At 43.3% G+C, this 18,204-nt stretch overlaps 1 protein-coding gene across 15 annotated transcripts in view; it reads left to right on the top strand.

Annotated features, from left to right (window-relative positions):
* The window catches only part of TENM4 (teneurin transmembrane protein 4), a 1,646,934-nt gene that overhangs the window by 1,535,345 nt on the left and 93,385 nt on the right, over positions 1–18,204 (top strand). For all 15 annotated transcript variants that reach the window (XM_068654787.1, XM_068655360.1, XM_068655430.1 and 12 more), the window contains one exon: positions 13,772–13,988. In XM_068654787.1, coding sequence (XP_068510888.1) covers positions 13,772–13,988 — 217 coding nt within the window. The remainder of the gene's footprint in view (positions 1–13,771; positions 13,989–18,204) is intronic.

Here is an 18,204-nt window from a genome sequence, read left to right as displayed (position 1 = left end):
TTGACTTTACTCCTGGTACACTACAAAAGTCTGTGTGTGCATGGACATGGTATGCATTAGTTTACAGATAATCCATGCCATACACTATGTTATTGCATTGATTTTGCTACATTACTGCTAAGGACTCTTGTCCTTATGTCCTTAGGTATGCATTTTCTTTCTTGACGTGATTTTTATAGATTTTCATGGATAGTTTGTGGTGTATTTGTGGGTTGAAATCTAGAATTTAAACCCCTGAGATGCAGGGGCGTCAGTAGTGGGGAGGAACTGCTTTGAAGCCCGAGTTCCTTGTATATCAGGGGGATTTGAATGTGTTTACCTGGGGTGGGGAAGAAAGGCTGATTCTGGACCTGTGTTCTAGTTGCTATTCTGATCTCTACAGCAAAACATCTTGAGACATTTACAGAAGAGGGAGTAATTTATGTTGGAAGGGATTTCCAGCAACCATCTAGATCACATCCCTGCTCAAAGCAGGTGTAATTACTTAGGGCTATGTCCAGCCAATTCTTGAACACCTCCAAGGATGGAGGCAACCTTTGGGCAACCTACACCAGTATAGGACCACCCTCATAGTAATCATTTTTCTCCTAATATCTAATCAGAATTTCTCACGTTCCACTTAATGTCTCCTGCCTCTTGTCCAACACCATCTGAGGCATCCTGGAGTACCTGGCCTCTAGCTCCCCCTTCACAATAGCCTGGATCTCCTGTAGAGCATATATATATATGTTGCATGTGTGACAACTGCCTTAGGGTTTCTGAGCTGTCCAAAGGCAACTCAAATTACAGCAGGCACCTGTGTTTAGGAAGCAGAACGGAATCCATCTTCAGTGCAAACACTTTGTCACCAAAGAGATGATACCTTGCAAAACTACAATGCTTTCTCCAGAGCACTGCATAGATGCGGGCTGAGCAGCCTCTGAAAGAACAGGTAGTGACTGTATAAGCACACAAAAAAGGCTTTTCCTTCTTTTGGGGTCTTATCACATATTCTTGCTCTGGCTACAGCACCTGAGCTGGTCACCATGTGTACTGTCAGCGGAGAGAAATAGGTTTATGGCATCATCTCTCTGAGCTGTTTCGGTTATCACCTTGTAGATGCCTACTTTTGGTAGATGTACACTACTCTTTTGAGTCATTTTCTGCTCAAAACAGAGTCTCTCGAGGATGAGACACGGTGATTTTTCAGAATAATGTGGGGCCGTTCATGCTATGGGGGATTTCACTTCGGCTGAGCTCATCGGAAGCTGGTCCCTGTGCCGTGGTATCGTGTGTCTGCTAATCAAGATCCCTGCAGCAGGAAATGCCTCGGGATAATGGGAGCTGAAGTCAGAATCTTTTTCATCACATCCCAGCCTAATCATACCCTGAGGGAGATGGGTACCAAATTACAGGGCGTGTTGGCCTCTTAAATCTGGAGGCTGTTCAGATAAACAATAATAAGCAAAGCAGAAGTCACTCAGAGAAACTCGGTGAAATGTAATCTCTGTTCAGGTTAGAAAAAAGGTGTCTCGGAGAGCAGTCCCCTCTCCACACACAAGTGTCATTTGTCAGAGCTGACACTTAGGTTTCACACCCAGGTCTACTTTATTTACACTTCTAAACACAAAGTCCATCAACTTGAAAGGAGTTGTAGCAAGTAACTGAGAGCAGGCAATCATCCACTATCAGTCAAGGGAAAACAGCGCAGTGACAGAGCTTTAACAATCTGGGTAAAAGGCTAGGATTTGGAACGTTTGACCTAAGAGGCCACTGCCTGTATTACAACAAATGGGAGATGTTTCCTTAAGACGGGCCCAGAAAAGTGCTCCTTGCCTGTCTTTGGCAGAAAATAACTCCTGTAATTCGTGGCTGCAAACACTCGCTACCTGCAGGTAGTCCTGCCTCCACCCCCCCCAGAGTGCCCTGTCACGTACTTGAAGAGTGAAAAGTTTGAAGGTTTAAAAGGCCAAGGAAATTATCTTCTGTGACAAGTCCTAAAAGTGGAGTTAATGGCATTTTACTGCGTGTTGAGAACCGGCTGATATTCCATAGGCTAAATGTGGGCTCCATTGCACCCGCAGATTTTTTGGTCAGAAGAAGAAGTATACAGGAAAAATGGAAGAGAAAAGGAGAGGATATTGTTCACAAGCTCATAGATATGCTAGTGGGTAGCAAAACTATGTTAACAAATTTTGCTCCAGGGAAATCATCTGTGTGACTCCCGCTGTTTTCAGAGTCAGAGAATTGCCCAGTTCACCATTTCATTGTCTGGATATACCCCACTGTCCTGAAACCATGGTAGAATTATAGAAATTAAACTAAATTGCTCTTTGGGTCAACAAGTTTTGTCTCCTCAACACAGTAATTTCATTTGAGGGCTTCTATTATTGTTTTGGGGTTTTCCAGATTAACCAAGTCTTCACAAAAGGGTAAAGCCTGCTGGTTCTCTGGGAGGTGGAGCTGACTGCATCCTTCCTCTAAACAACTCCAGTTGTTAAACTGCCACTGAACTCTGCCCAAAGTGAACCAGCTTTTGAGAGGCAAGAAGCTTTCTCAGATAAAAAATTACAGGAATATAAATGCTGCTAATATTACCTAGCCCCTCCTCTTAGTAAGAGGTTGATGTTCAGTTGTTAGATAGATAGAGATAGAGATAGAGATAGAGATAGAGATAGAGATAGAGATAGAGATAGAGATAGAGATAGAGAAAGAGATAGAGATAGAGATAGAGATAGAGATAGAGATAGATAGAGTAGATATAGATACAGATAGAATAGATAGATAGATAGATAGATAGATAGATAGATAGATAGATAGATAGATAGATAATCTTCCCATTAAAATAATGCTGGCCTGTCCTAAACTCTATTGCATACCATTATATAGAAGTATGTTGCATAGAAGAATTAAAGCAGCTGCTTTTCTGATGTCGCCTGCTCAATGATCTTCCTTCAAGAGCAAAGAAATCTCTTGTTCTCTTCTTCTGCAAGGACTGTAAGTTTCTACCCTTCAGTTCATGTCTTACTCATGACAGCTACATGCAACATGTTCAGATGAGCACAAATTCAGTGTTTCAGTGTGCACGTGGCCCTGTTTTGCCTTAGCATCTTCAGTTCTGTGCTCCACCAGATGCTACCTAAGAGCTCAAAGTTGGAGCAACTCATCCCTCCATTTTCCTGTGCCAGAACAGGCAGCTAACACTTGCCTTTAAACCCTGGAGCAGTGAGCAGGTCAGAGCAACCAACCCATATGGGATTTTTGCCTTTCCTTCCTGCCTCGAGTTAGTTATTGCTTCCACTAGAAACCAACTTGGATTTCAGGGATGATGAATTTCTTCCATAGACACACTTGAATTACCAGGAATGGGCTCTCTAGTATGACTCAGTGCTGCACCACAACCCATCGGTGCAACTTCGTGTCTTGCTCACCCCATTCAAGGATCAGGTAGTGCTTGTAGGAAGGTGGAGACATGCATAATGCTTTGGGATGGCAGTATTTCAATTTTTTTGGCAAGAGGAATTTTGGCAGTGCACAACAGCCTTCTTAACACCCGTGTGTCCACCATCTGTCCACCACATGCCAAATAACGTGTGAGAGAGCTGGCAGGAGCCTGCATTGCTCTTTGCCAGTATGTAGGGTTACACCTGAAGGTAGCAGCAGGGTTATAAAGGGAATTGTAAAGAATCCAAGAGAACCCCAGAACGCAAACCTAATCTTTGCAAATGCATGAGCTGCAGACAAGGTGATGGGGTGCTTTCAGATTTTATTTTTTTTTTCTTTTTGCACACTGTTACGAACCTTTACTTCATGCCTGCAAGGCTTTTATAGCACAAGAAGAGCGTCTCCTGGGCATGGTATGGGAGCTGTCTGCTTCCTTGAAACCATAAAAAATGATGCATTAATGTGCTAGCTACATTTACGAAGGGAAGTGTTGAGATCTGAACGCACCTGGGAAAACAGCCATCATAAATTAGCATTTACCGTCACAGATAGATCCCGTCAAACAACGGGGTCATCTTGGAGGAACCACAAAGCACTTCTAGAAAGACGAGAAAGCCCGCTGCACCTGAAAAGGTTGTCGAGCTGGTATCACTTGTGATAAATCACCCAGCTTCTCTTCCTCCGGCTTATAATGACTGTTAATCAACCTTTCCTCAAGTAAGAGAACGAAATGACTGGTTCACATTTTCAGGTCTCAGCAGCTTGCTGATTCCCTGTTGGATGGTGACACTTGTGCCTCACCTGCTGCTGGTTGTTAGCACCGGGGCTGTCAGGAGTGAGGTGTGAAACCATACATCCACCCGTGAACCTACTGCATCCAGAAGAAGGTGTTGGCTGTGCCATTACTGCGGGCGATGTGTTGTGAACTGAGGGTCCAGCATCGGCTGTGGGTTGTCTTGACAGCTTGGGAGAGTTCCTAGTATTTTTAACTAGTCCATAATGAAATTCCTTTGATTAATAGATTCAGGAAGAAGCAATGAAAAAGTCTCCTTTGTTGAAAGAAATGTATCGTTGTCTGCTGGGATGAGGAGAATTCCTGATGGAAAGGAGGCACTGCTTGTATATAAGGCATAACAAGAGGTGACACGAACCATATCCAGAAAAGACAGGCATGGACACACCTTTCACAAGGTCTTTCTGCAATAAAACGATGCTTAAGCAGAGCTTGGGCACCTATTCAGAAGGAAATTCAGGAAAGCTCTGCCAGGCGTGCTTTAGCACTTTAAGCAAACTCCTGACTCCTTTTTGGAGCAGAAAGTCCCTTAGAAACCCAAAGCTTTGCCCTTGAGTGTGCTCAGACACACACTATCATGGGTGCACAGGGTCCATGGCTACTTTCCTATTGAAGACTTGAGAAACATGCCTGTATCTTAATTTTCTCACTTGCCACTTGCCAAGGTGTGCTCTTGATTTATTGAATTGCCTTGAATTCAGCCAACAGAATATGTTAGGGTGAACTTTTCAGTCTTAGCTTAACACTTACGGCACTTTCCAGACATGTGAGAGACCTCAGTGACAAGGATATCTCAGTTAAGAATATCTCATCTGCTGCGGGTGTGAACCTGTCATTCCCACAAAAAATTTCTAAGCTCTGAGTCCCTTTTTTCTCACAGGAATCACTTTTTGGCTCCTAAAGCAGGCAGTTTCAGGTACAATATTGCTTGACCATTGTTCAGGTGAAACAACCAATGCTTTCTGCACTGCCAAAATGCCAGTCTCCTCTGCTTGGAGGGGATCTCACACGCCTTTCTCAGCCTCATGAATTTCACTCCAAGCACAGACTGCCTGGTTTCTGCGCTGCTCTGCTGGTAGGGTAAGTCCCTTTGCTAAAAACCTGCCTGGAGGAAGGAAGAATCACGTGAAACCAGCTGCATCAACAGCGTGCTCCAGAGCAGTGATGATCTGGGGGATGCTGTGAACTTGTAGACTCTAAACACGTTATTATAGCTCTGGTTTATGGCCAGCTAGTGGTGATTGTCATGTGTTTTCAGTCATTTCTTCCTCCTACTCCATTCCCTTCTGTTTTTTTCAGATACTTTGTTAAGCAAGAATGTAGCTCTGGATTAGGGTGGACTTTCTGCAGAGTATTTCTGTAGTGCCTGCACCGCAGGGCTCTGCTTCTGCACTAGAGCCCGAGGAGTGCTGTAACACAAATACATGATTACTATTACATATGCCTGTATTATTTTGATCCTGCAAACATGTGCTGAGCACTTAAGAGTAGATGTGAAGACAAGTCCTTTCCCAGGGAGAAAGCAATCTAATTCAGCTAGGATTCAACCAGGGAGAACCTTAGTAAGGCAAAATCAGAACAGAGCAAGTGGGATAGAAAGGGCTAAGAGAACCTTAATATCTAACATGACCACAGGGTGCCAACACAGACATTGCTTTTGTTCCTTACAGTGGTATTTTGTTTTCCTTTGATTCCTTACAGTGTCCAAAAGCTACAGCCCTGTTGTTGGATAGGTGAAATTGTTCTCTTCAAAGGCCAAGAGGAAAACCTATTTATTCCCCAGATCCAGTTGAAGTAAATTGAGTGCTGGTCCTCAGCTCAGGGCAGAACATCATTACTCCTGCAAACCTTCACCAACCCAAGCACCCACATGAACAATAACTTGTGCTTTGTGCAGAAATACTGAGCCATTCCTTTAGTCTCTATTGTGCCAGAGTTCAGACTGGATAAAGGGTAAAATCCGATCTGTCCAAGGGTAAGAATACTGTGTTTTGTTAGCTTTACATCTGAGTGTCCTCATTTTGAACCCTCCCCGTCCAAACTCTTCCATTAATACATCCAAAAGCATCACAGGAGAAGACAGACAGTGTCCCCATGAAGGGTAATAAATGTTGCCTGGTGAATGGTGCAGAAGGGAGAGTGAAAGACAAGAACTGGGTGAGGTGAGAGCCTCAATTATACATATAACCAGTGCATTTTATGCCTTTATTGGCGATGAAAATACATCCAAAAGACAATGTATTTTTATTATTTTCTTTCTAGTTTTACTTGGCCTTGTGCAGCCTCTCACAGAGGTTCTTTTTCCTGCAGTCAATGGCAGAAAGTCTCATCCTCTTCAGCAGGAGCAATCCTTGAGTTTGTCCTGTGCACCCTCCCAGATTTACCATAATAAGGCTCTTTAGGCTCACCTCTTTCTGTGTGCCTGGTGTTCATGGCTCCTGAAGAGCGTCACAGTCCACAGGATGCTCTCCACGTACAACCAGATCCGTCCCTACCTGTGGCCTGCCTGTTCCATCCCGACACTTGACATGCAGCCCCCTGTCAGAATCAGCTTAAACACATAATAACACTCCTGGCTGAAGGCTATTTGCATGCTGTTGTTGATGTTAGCATGACAGATTTTTGTTGCAGCACCCATAACTCTGTAGAAATGCTCCATTATTCAATCTCAGCGAGCTAAGACGCTGCCCATTAAATCAGCCAACACAATTGTGGGGCCATGCAAAGTCACAGCTAATTTGAAATTTTATTAGCTCTCAGCTGATCTTGTTTACTGCAAAAGCAGTCTCTCAAAACCAGTCCTTTGCTTCCGTGTAAAACCCTGCTCCTGGGCACCTCGTTGGCACTGCATGGTGGTGGTTGAGGGGCTTGGAAACCAAACTGCGTAAAGCTTAAAGGAGGAACGAGGCTCCTGTGGGACCTGGGAGCACTTTGCAGCCAGCAAGCACAGCAGCAGCCCAAGGAGCGCAGGGTTAGGAGCCCCATTGCTGCTGGAGACTAATTATTTTGCAGGCTAGCAGTGGCTGTGAACATGACAATTAGTTTTTGTTCCGGGGAGGTGATATGTCACACTCATTTCATCACAGTTCAGAAGTAAGCCAAAAGAGCTGCCTCTCCTAACGAGCAGCGGTGCTCGACAGGCACACTCTTTTTCCTATCAGCGAATGGCTGGGTTTGTGCCTCGGGTTCTTAATCCAAGCAAAGTCAGCTTTCAGGAAGCCAGAGAGTCTGGGCGTGAAGGCTTACGTGCAAGGAAGGCAGTCACAAAGCCCCTTTAGTTACTTATCTGCCTGCCCTTCCTGGCGCTTGGGAGGGAAGGAGCACGTCCCACCTGGGAGACAAACCTTGTTTCCATCATAACACACCTGGGACAGGTTCAGATTATCTGTTGGTGTTTCGGTGTGTTGTTGGTTTGTTTTTTTTTTGTTGATTTTTTTTTGAGAAGATTATTACATTTGGCTCGGATCCATCAACTCCTTGTGTGGTGAATACCAATGAGCATGAGATAGTGAGCCTCCAGCCCGCCTGAAACTCCTGTGGGCAAAATAAGACACAGCCTTGAGTCCTCCCCGCTAACCCCAGCAGCTGCAGATTTTCAAAATTGTCTAGTTGTTTTGGGTGAATGTATTTTTTTTTTCTCTTTTTTCTTTGCACGCTCTTGAAACCTCATAAAGGCCATGATTTTCAGAAAGTGATGGGTCACAAGCAATGCCTGAAAGCCCAGTAATTTTAGGTCATCTTAAGTCTGGCATCCAAGTGAGCATTTATGGCAGACAGCTATGACACCGAGTATCTTGTGAAACTCTTTCTGAATAAGGTCAGCGTTCAGACCCATTGTCAGGATCTAACTTAGCTGTCCCAGTTGCTATAGTCAGAGTGTTTAACGGCAGGGTAGCAATGACTGAGAAAAAGCTGCCTGCTCCTGCAAACCAAACCCTGTCCCTCTCTAAAGTCAGAGAGAAGTCAATTTGAGCTGTACACCAGCAGTAGGCCACCAGAATACATCCCTCTCTGTATCTGCACCCGTGTTCGTAATGATACGAGGCAAAAAGGCAGTAAGGGGAAGATGAGAAAGGAGGTGTTTGAGGACACATGAGGTGAGACAGCCGTCTGCAACACCAGTAAGAAACCTGGAAGAAGCCTTCCCTTCCCTCGTCCCGTAGCTGGTATTAAGGTATCCTTAGGCCAACGTCCTGCTCCAGGGTGCACAGATATCTTACACCTTACTCTCACCCACGGAGTAACACTTGCAGGGAGAAGGGGATGAAAACCTGCTATAGATACAGATCTTTAACAATTGTTCCTATTTCAGTGGGTTGCACCAGTTTTCAGAGCACTTTGGGACCAGAACGGATGTGGTGTGAACACAAAATAAAAAGACAGTGTCTGCTTCCAAAGAGTTTACAGACTGAGTTAGTGTTTGGAAGAGCTCAGTAAGTGGACTGGTGGATTTGTGATCTTTAAAATGAGATGTTAGCTAGATGCAGTAATCCCAAAGCAAAATTCTCAGTCTTATGGCAGACGGAGTACAGATTATCTGATCAAAGGGGACTCAGATTTAAAATAAAATTTAAAAAAGGGTTTAAAATAAAATGAAAAAAGCTGAACAAATTGGAGCTTCTTGTCCTAAATAGCAGAAAAGGAACTTGTTTTGCAGAGTCCCATTGATTTTTCTTCATACCAGCCTCTCTCTGAAAGGAATGAGACAGGGCTCTCAAGATGACCTCCAGAGGTCCCATCCAATCTAACTTAAGGTATGATTACGTGATTCTTAGTTAAAGATGCAACCCACTGATCATATTGCTTACCAGATGTGGCAATACCTTGCCAGTGGTTCCCTTTTCACAGACGGGGATTTGATCCACTCCATGGTAACTCTGAGATTGCAAAAGGTATTTCATGGCTTTGCACAAAAGAGGTCCAGCTAAAGAGTTTGATTTTTGGCAGGAGTGCCAGCCTGGGCATTTAGGACACCCATATCTACACAGGATACCAAAAACATCTCAAAGAAGTAAAAATTCATTTTCCATGGAAATACCAAAGAACACAAGGTTAAAATCTGGTTTAATAACAGATCTCTGAATTAATTTGTTAAATGAAAGGGCTCCGTGACTGAAGCAGTTTCCAGAAGGACTCCTTTGAATTGCTTGTTGGATCCAACCCTGTTCAGTGCTTTCATCCCTCTCTTGGAGCATAGCTTAAATCTTTCATGGTAAGATCTTGGGATCACCTAAAGCTTGATATGGTGCTAGATAAGGTACCCAGCTCATTTTGATACAAAGTGATCCGACTCACATCAGTACACAGTCACAATCAAACAAAATGTGTCTTAATGCAGCAAAACGCAAGATAATACCCCTGGGAACGAGGAAAGCATGTTATACTTAGGGGTTTGGAGACTCTTGAAAAGCAATGACTCAGAACAGGATTTAGAGGTCACTGGAGATAATTGTCTCAACATGAGTTCTCAGTGCCACGCTGTTGCTAAAAGGCTACTGTGAACCTTAGAGGTATAAAAACATAAAATAAAATAGGGAATTGGTCTCTCTTCTATACCCAATATCGCTGCCACGGTTCTGTATCCAGTGTTGGTGCTCACATATAACAAACTATGTGAAATTGCTGGAAAGAGATCAAAAGATACAAAAATAAATAAATAACATTAAAAAGATAAAAATAAAATATCCAGCAGCTGGTAAGCAAACCTTACAATGGGAACTTTAGTCTTCTTCAGCTTCAGAGAAAAGGTTTGGAATAGCTTCTTGCTCTGCATGGAGGGACTTGCACATGGTAAAGACATCCGATCATGCAGGGCAGGAGGAGATGCTGGTAACTTTGCAGACAAAGGCAAAACAAATTCCAGTGGTGGGACATGGGAGTTAGACAAACTCGACCTTGAAATAAGATGCAGTTTCCTAGCAGTAATTAAGCATTTGAATGGCTTACCGGAGGAAGTGGTGGGCTCACTATAATCAGATGGCTTTGAAATATGAGATATCTTTCTAAAAGACAGGCTTTAATCCAGTTCTAGGGGGGGAAATGAACAGCCTGTGTATATAAGAGGTCCGACAAGCAGAGCATAGTAGCCTTTTTGACCTTAAAGTATATAAATTATCGCAAACACAGGACTTTCAATCTTGCGTGGAGATAATTCAGCAGCACATTTGTTCTCTGGTCTGAGGTGTCACAGTCATGTCACGGTTGTATGTAGTATAAGGAAACCCCTGTTTTCTAAAACCCAGGGCTGTATAAACATGGCCCTAACTGAGACCTTATTGTGCTGCCCATCTGTGCTCCTGGAGCCACCAGAGTTAGGAATCCACACACAGATCGTAGGCCTCTGGGGCTTTGCTGTGGCAAAATTTGAGCTGCAAAAGTCACTGATACCATGCTCACCTCCTTCTGTTACCTCTCTTGGAAAATTTTGCAGTGAGTTCTAAGAAAAAAAAAACAAAAACAAAAAATCACCTTTATGCTTTAGAAATTTGAGAGATGTTTTATATCATGACTTTGTATTTTTTTGTGAGATCATATCTTGATATATTTTCCTTTGCTGTGGGTACTGCCTTCCCACATATTTTTTTTCTATTTGAACCATCAAAGCCCGAGTTTTGTTCTGTTCAGATTTTATTTTGTTTTAAGCTGTGTAACTTCCCAGAAGTCTTTCTCTTAAGGAGTAGGGAGCTTTTTTCAAATGTCACTTCATCCTTGTCCTTCTGCCAGAGCCAGTGAGAGGTCTCAGTGAGAAGTCCTGTGGATGTAGCTGTGGACTGGTTTATTACATCTGCTTCAAATTCACTGTCGGGCACCATTTGGATCACTTGTGGCCCATCCAACTGAACAAAACAAAACAGAAAAGCAAAACAACAACAGCAACAACAAAACAATATTCAGATGGACACATCACACTTGTGACCTGGCTTGTAGCTTAGCTCTTGCTGATCTCCATGTTTCAGACAAAAACAGCCTTTAAATTTTCCAAGCGAAATAAATGCATTGCCCTGAAACTGCTGCTGGTATTAGAGAGAGGTGAGTAGCTAAACCCCACTTCAGCTTTTGAGGACCTAAATGGCTGTAAGATGTCAGTGACAAACCTCTCAGGTGTAATTACCCCCAACTCACTCCATGCAGGCCTGAAACACATTAGCTGCAAAGCTAATCTGCAGATGAGGCCTCAGCACTCCCACCTGTACAAAACACTGCCCCGTGCATCTGTTCCTCAAATATTTATCTGCTGTTTCCTGCAAAGACAGTATTTCCTTGCTGTCTTGCAGCTTTAGGTCCCAAAACACATTTCTGATGTCTGAACCGAAGACAAGGTAATGAAGAGGTATAGTGCGGCTCGTTGGCTGTCCTCTCACTACACCGTCTTTATTGTAGAAAACATTATTAATGTGTGGGAGAAAATGACAACATTTTATCTTGCTTGAAACTGTAATCGGTACAGTAACAGGGCTGGTTTGCTTTTTCTTTTATGTGCTTTTTTTATATTTTTTTTTTCTAGTAGGTAGCTATGGATAAGCATATCACATCTCTGCAGGTCTTTGTTCTATGAACAGTATCTCAAGCTCCATCTGAGATTTGACCTTCCAGAATCCTACTGGCCTAATCACCTGCAGCAAGTCCTTTTTTTTCTTTTAATGGGCAAATAAAACGTAATTAGTTCTTTTTCATTATCACTAGTCATCAGGAGAGAAGGCAGATGGGTAGATTTTGTGCCCGAGCTGATAAATTTTTGTGGCAATTTTGTGAGGAGTTATAAAGATGTAGAGATATCAGAACAGACAGAGGTAGGGATAATGGATGGGATTTTCAAAAGCACTTTTGCTAGCCTAGCACTGCTCCCATTATCATTAATGGCAGGTGCAGAGCACTTGTGAAAATGACCTGGGGGGGTGTGTGTGCGAATGTGTGCACGGAGCAGATATTTATCACACTTGACCCACACGTAGACTGGAAGCTCTGGGAACATGGAGGAGGATTTTGTTCAGCTTTCTGTGTAACGGTAACCGCATGAAATGATGTTGCAAGTGATGTTTTATGGCACTAAAATCTTCCAAGAACGGAAGAGGTATAACTCAACAGAATCCTAGTGCATGACACGTAAGCCTTCGTAAGTGCTACCGCAATAATAACAGATCAGGTTCTCATCCTATTTATATTACAGTAAATTCAAAGTAATGCCAATAATATTAGTGAAAGGGCTTCTAATTCATACTGGTATAACTGGGATGAAACTGAAGCTCACAATCCGCAGTAATGACAAACTGGCTTGTCTTAATTTACTGTTTCTTTGGAATTGAAAATACGTTATCCTGACAACTCCAAATCTCATCCCACTTCAGGAGAGACCTACCTCTCAGGACATCTTTGCTCTCCAAGATCATTCATTTCTTGCCTCTCTGCTGAAGCTGTCAGTGGGATGCTAGGTGTAGAGGTGGTTTCTCTGATATATAGAGCTCCCAGCAACTACACTGAGACCCACCACTCATTGTTCATTGGTCTTTGAACAGCCATCACATGGTAACAATTTTCGTTCACTATCGAGCTGTCTTGTTCGAAATGATGGCTTGGAAGTGAAGGGCTCCATATCTCATTACCCCAGAACAAAAGCATCCACATTCCTTATCTGGTTTAAAGATCCAGCTCAACTACACGCTAACAACTTTTATTTCTAAATGTGATGCTTCATCAGTCCCCCTTTGAGCTTTCTGGGTATTTCCTTTCCTGTTGCTACTTTTTACTTAGCTGTTTGTAATGAATAATGGCATCTTAAAACAAACTGGGGAATGCTCCTATGGTGGTGGTGGTGGGGTGGAGGGGAAGCAGTAGTGTCTATGCATTTGATGACTTGACAGATACATAAACTCTCATTTTACTAGATTACACGGGGCAAGCGTTTCTCATGTGGGTCCACTTCTATTATTGTTATATATTAAATTAGTGGTGCTGAAAATACAAGATTTATATCCTGAGAGTTTTAGGTTGTCTGTTACTCTGTCTGCCTGAAATAAATCTAACAAAGGCCAAAAGAAACTGAACCTTCCCAGCAAAATCTTTACCTTCTCATCTATCTAGCCAGAATCTTTAGGGGTTGCATGTCTAGATCTCTCTGTAGCCATGGTAGATATCATGGCTTTCTCCACTATCAAGTACTGCTGAAAGTGACCCTGCTAGCTTTGGTGTGATGCAGGTTGCCTGTGATTTGTACAGGCAACAGGAATGGTGTACAAAAATCATTGGTATATGGACAGAAAGAAAAAAAACCACCAACTTTTAGGGTCTCCAGAGTTATCTTAATGACCAAGATGTGAAAAGGCATGTCCCAGAATCAATCTCAAATATGGTTTCTTTAACTTCTGGTCTCGTGTATGCATGTGTTTTCATGTATATACAGATATTAATTCATACTTGATGTTCTTTATTGGGTCTTTAAGGTAACAGATCCTTCTCTGCACAAGTGTAAAGTTCACATTTCTCTCTGTCTGCATTATAAAGTGTTCTTGCACCATGAAGTCTGTTACATTTGCTCTAATCTTTCTTATCCTTCTGTAGATGGCCTGGTGGATTGCATGGACCCAGACTGCTGCTTGCAGCCCCTGTGCCACGTCAACGCGCTGTGCCTGGGCTCCCCAGACCCCCTGGATATCATCCAGGAGACACAAGCCCCCGTCTCCCAGCAGAGTTTGCATTCATTCTATGATCGGATCAAGTTCCTGATCGGCAAGGACAGCACTCACATCATCCCGGGAGACAATCCCTTTGAAGGAGGGTAAGTGAGTTTTGTTTTTTCTTCAGTAAGAGGTAAAGCGTGAGCCACTTGGTCACTGAAAGAGGTAGAATGGCTTAAGAAAGAAATAGCAGCAAGATGCAATACACAGAAACTGTCTCAGGGAAGTAAATACCTGTAAAATGTTGTGGCTGGTGTAGTTCTGTTTTCTTTCTCCCCGTCTGCAAGGTCCTGCCACCCAGTAAGAAAAGATGCTTCCCTCTCAGTGTGCATGGGTGGTTACATCTGTCCTGTCCTCTCTTATTTCAAGGAACAAAAGCCATCCATTCAGCAGGGCTCTTCTATTTCAAGTGACTGTCATTCTCCAGAAGCATTTAGTACATTTAGCAATGGCAGACCTTCTTCCACATTAAACAGAGGTTTGACAGAGCCAACAGAAAGGGAAACTGGAATATTTACAGTCTATAGTATGGCTTCCAATGGCATGGAGAAAATCTTACAGTCTGGGGAGGGCTATTAGAGAGATTTCTGATGTAAACAATCAGGTTGAATATAAATTGGTTTTAATATGTAGACATTCACTGCAATCATCATCAAGAAATAGGAACAGACAAAGAGATTTTTATGTTGTTCATGTCTGCGACTGCATTTCAGCCCTTTGGTTCAGACCATGCCGGGCTGTCAGGAAAGGCAGCCCCTTTAAACCATGTGCTTGTAGCGGGACACCACAATGCATACCCTGGGGCATCAGATTCTTAGATCATTCGGTGTCTGCTCCGAATGTTGCCTTTCAGAAGTGGTGACCCCGAGCCACGAGGTGGTTCTCAGCACTTAGGTTTGAACTCGGCTGAATTCCACCCAGTCATTAACTGCTTACTTTCAGCTTTCCCACGCACAGCAGTGAATAGCTTGGCTCTGAAACTGTACAATCCTCGTGTTCCTGAGGGTAGTTATTTCAGTACTTGCATCTCAGCAGGCCTCTCGGGCCCTTCTGGGTCTGACCTAATGCTCTTCCAGGAGGGGATGTTGCCAGCATCCCTGGGTCACACCTCCCGTGGGTACCACCTCCTGTGTATCACCATCTCTAGTGGTCTACAGGCTGACCTCAGATGTGAACTACTCAGAGGCATGCCAGGGGCAGGGAGCTAGCCTGATGTGGTAGTTTCTCTGATTTGTCTTGCTGCCAAGCCCTTCAGAGTCCACGAAAGCTAATGGCAGTGATTCAGGTCAAGGCCAAGCAGTCATTATGTAGGTTTTCCTTTTCCAGCATTCTCAAGATTACAGATTCTGGATACTGAACAGTCCAGGCTCTAGACTCAATGCTAGAACAGCGGATCCTCTGTTGTCAGTTGTTGTGATTTGTTGCTGTAAAACTCAGCTCTCAGAACTTAAAATAACTTACACTCACAATTTCATTTTCTGATATATTTAGGGTTGTAGTTCCTCAGTTGAGCTCACAGTTAAAACCTTTCCACAGCAGACTGTGGTCTCAGGGCCATGTATAGCTACCTGTTTTGATAGGTAGAGGTTTTCAGTAGACACAAGTCACGTTTAACAAATTTTTCTTTGCAGCTAAAAAACGGTAGGAATCTTCATGCACGTGTGATAACAATTTGCAGCTTCTCTTTAAAGAAAGTCTGCATTCACCAGTTCAGAGAGGTGGGGGGAATAATGTGAATTTCTCATTATATAGTGAATTTGCTTATGGGAGTGCCAGGAGAGAACCAGAAAGATTGTCAAGTAGGGTCACATAAATTCCTAAAGGAGTTACATGCATTTCATAGATTGGCTGGTAGATCTCTATTTAGGAAGGAATTACTTTCCCTCTGTAAATGCCCTGCTAAGGATTCAGAATTCAGAAGAAGAACCTGCTAGCAGAAATGTTTATTTGGCATATAGATTATTAGAGTGAGAGAATGCAAAGATTCAAATCAATAGGAAGGGTTTTAATGATTGCTTTTAATTTACTACAGTGAAACTAATAAATGGAGCTCCTTGTTCCATTTAAGATAACACGAAGAATTATACAGAGACAGTGATGACTGATGAGGTTGCCTTTCTTAAAATATCAGCACGGGGTGGGTATCACTAAATATGGTCCACAGACATGCCACCTCAGGCAGTGATCTTATTGCATCTTTCAAGTTAAATATCTGACTCATCGCAAGAGCAGTTGCAAATAACAGTGAAGGATTTCAGCAGAAGGTATGTTTTCCCACGAGACAGCACCACAGCACACAATCTGGGCTTATTGGTCTGTTGGGTTGCTAAAAATGACATTACTCTTTTGAGATGTTAAAAGATACCGTGAGTTCCTGCTAGTTCTTAAAAGTCCTGCAGATCTGGATAAACTCAACCGTCACAAGCATTTTCTGCCTGCTTAGCCTCTCTTTGTAGTTCCAACTGGCTGTTTGTCAGAAGGCTGAACCTTTAAACAGCCGTCTCTTGTCACCCTGGAAATGGCACTTCAGCGGTGGTCAGACAGAGACTTCTCCATGGAGGAGCATCCTGCAGGCAGTCTGGGCCTGGGACAGCTGTATCTTCACTTGTAATTATGCCCTTTCTTCAGTAGCGTTCTCATTAAACCTCCTCCTGTTGGTTTAAAAGCAGATTGGTGATAAAATCCCTCTTACCATCAAACTGCATCTCCATGAAGATTACAGCAGCAGCTGGGAGCAAGATGAACCATTTTCCTCTTCCTTCCAGCTGCTGGTTCAGGATCCCATCCAGCAGGAGGGAGGGCAGGAAATCTTTTCTCCCAGTGGAGAGCTCTGACATCCTGACTTAGGGCACTTCTCCCCACCCTTTGCTGCCGCTGCAATTCATGAAGTCATCTTCTTGGTGTAGATCAGGACTGTACACTGCTGTAGGACACATGCTGTGAGCAGTCCCATAAGCAGAGGTGAGATGAGGGGACCCTCTGTTTTCCACGGGGACGATGCCCTGCAGAGACACACATGGCACAGGCCCCCTCCTCATCTCTCAGGTCAGGGATTTGAGGAACCAGAGCCTCTTTGTGCTTTACCAGTCCATGCCTGGCTGCTACATCCAGCCCTGCAGCTGGAAAGGAGGTGTTACACCACAGCACGGCTGCAGCTCTTGTATGGGCTTGCAGAAGAGGCAGCAGAGTGAGGGAGATGACTGAATACCTGTACAGTGCATTTCCTGGGCTTCAGAGACACAGCTTAGCTACCCTTTAGAGAGAACAGCAGTGCGGATCACCTAATGGATACAAATAAATGAATGCCTCGTGACAGCTAGCCTTTGAGTGAATTTATTATTGAATTACACTCCAGCTTTTTAAGAACAAGCTGAGCTGACAAGCTCTCTCACCACTGCAGAAGAAAAAGAAAGACAATGATAAATTACCCAGATGGATAAAGGTAAAGACCTTGTCTCCTCCAAAATACCAGCAATTATATATTATTCATGTTTGGGAAGAAAAAATAATCATTGCCCATATTGAAATGAGTGTTTATGATGATAAAGCAAGTAGCTAAATTAAATTCTGAATGCACAGAATGTCTTTTCACATCATTTTGATGAACAGATAACAAGTACTCTTCTGCTACTTGATCGTTCGTGTATTGATTTTGAAACCACTTACTCTTGCTGTTTGCTTTGTATTTTTAAGCCATTCTTAGTTGTCCATCACTGTAAGGAGCAGCACAAGATGCAGCGGTGTCAAGTTGTTGACTTTCAAGTAGGACACCTGATATCTTTGTTCTCTCTTGAGGGACAGTGTCAGAAAACTGCAAGAAGAGGCTAAAGCCCTGATCCACAGAGTTTATGCTAGGTGTTGGCAGAGGATTAACGTTCCGCAGAAATCCATGTGTAGAAATGGTGTTTTTTGTACAGAATATTTGAAAACAAATCAGGTTTCGTGTATCTCCTTGCTGCCAGTAGTGCTAACCCCTCCCAATTAAACAGGCAGCTGGAAATAACCCCGAATTATGAAGACACATCAGAGAGCAGGATCAGCTGCAAGAATAGTCCCTTATTGCCATCATGTCAATATCCTACGTACAAAAAGTAGTAAGTTTTAATGGTTAAAAATTCTGATCTGAATGCCGTTTGCACCTGTCTGTTCCCACTGCTCAGTGAGCAGCTATCCCCAAACATGCCACTCCACCTCCCCGTGCCTCCACGTGTGCCAGGCTGTACAATGCACCTTCCTGATCCTACAGGTCCCCCCACAAGATCTTGCTGGGTTCGCTTGTCCTAGACAAAGACAAAATTAGGCAGAAGTCAAAAAAAT

The sequence above is a fragment of the Anas acuta genome, chromosome 1, assembly GCF_963932015.1.
Source record: "Anas acuta chromosome 1, bAnaAcu1.1, whole genome shotgun sequence".
Classification (NCBI taxonomy): Eukaryota; Metazoa; Chordata; class Aves; order Anseriformes; family Anatidae; genus Anas; species Anas acuta.
Note: the sequence above shows the minus strand (reverse complement) of the source record. Positions and strands in the feature narration are given on the sequence as shown.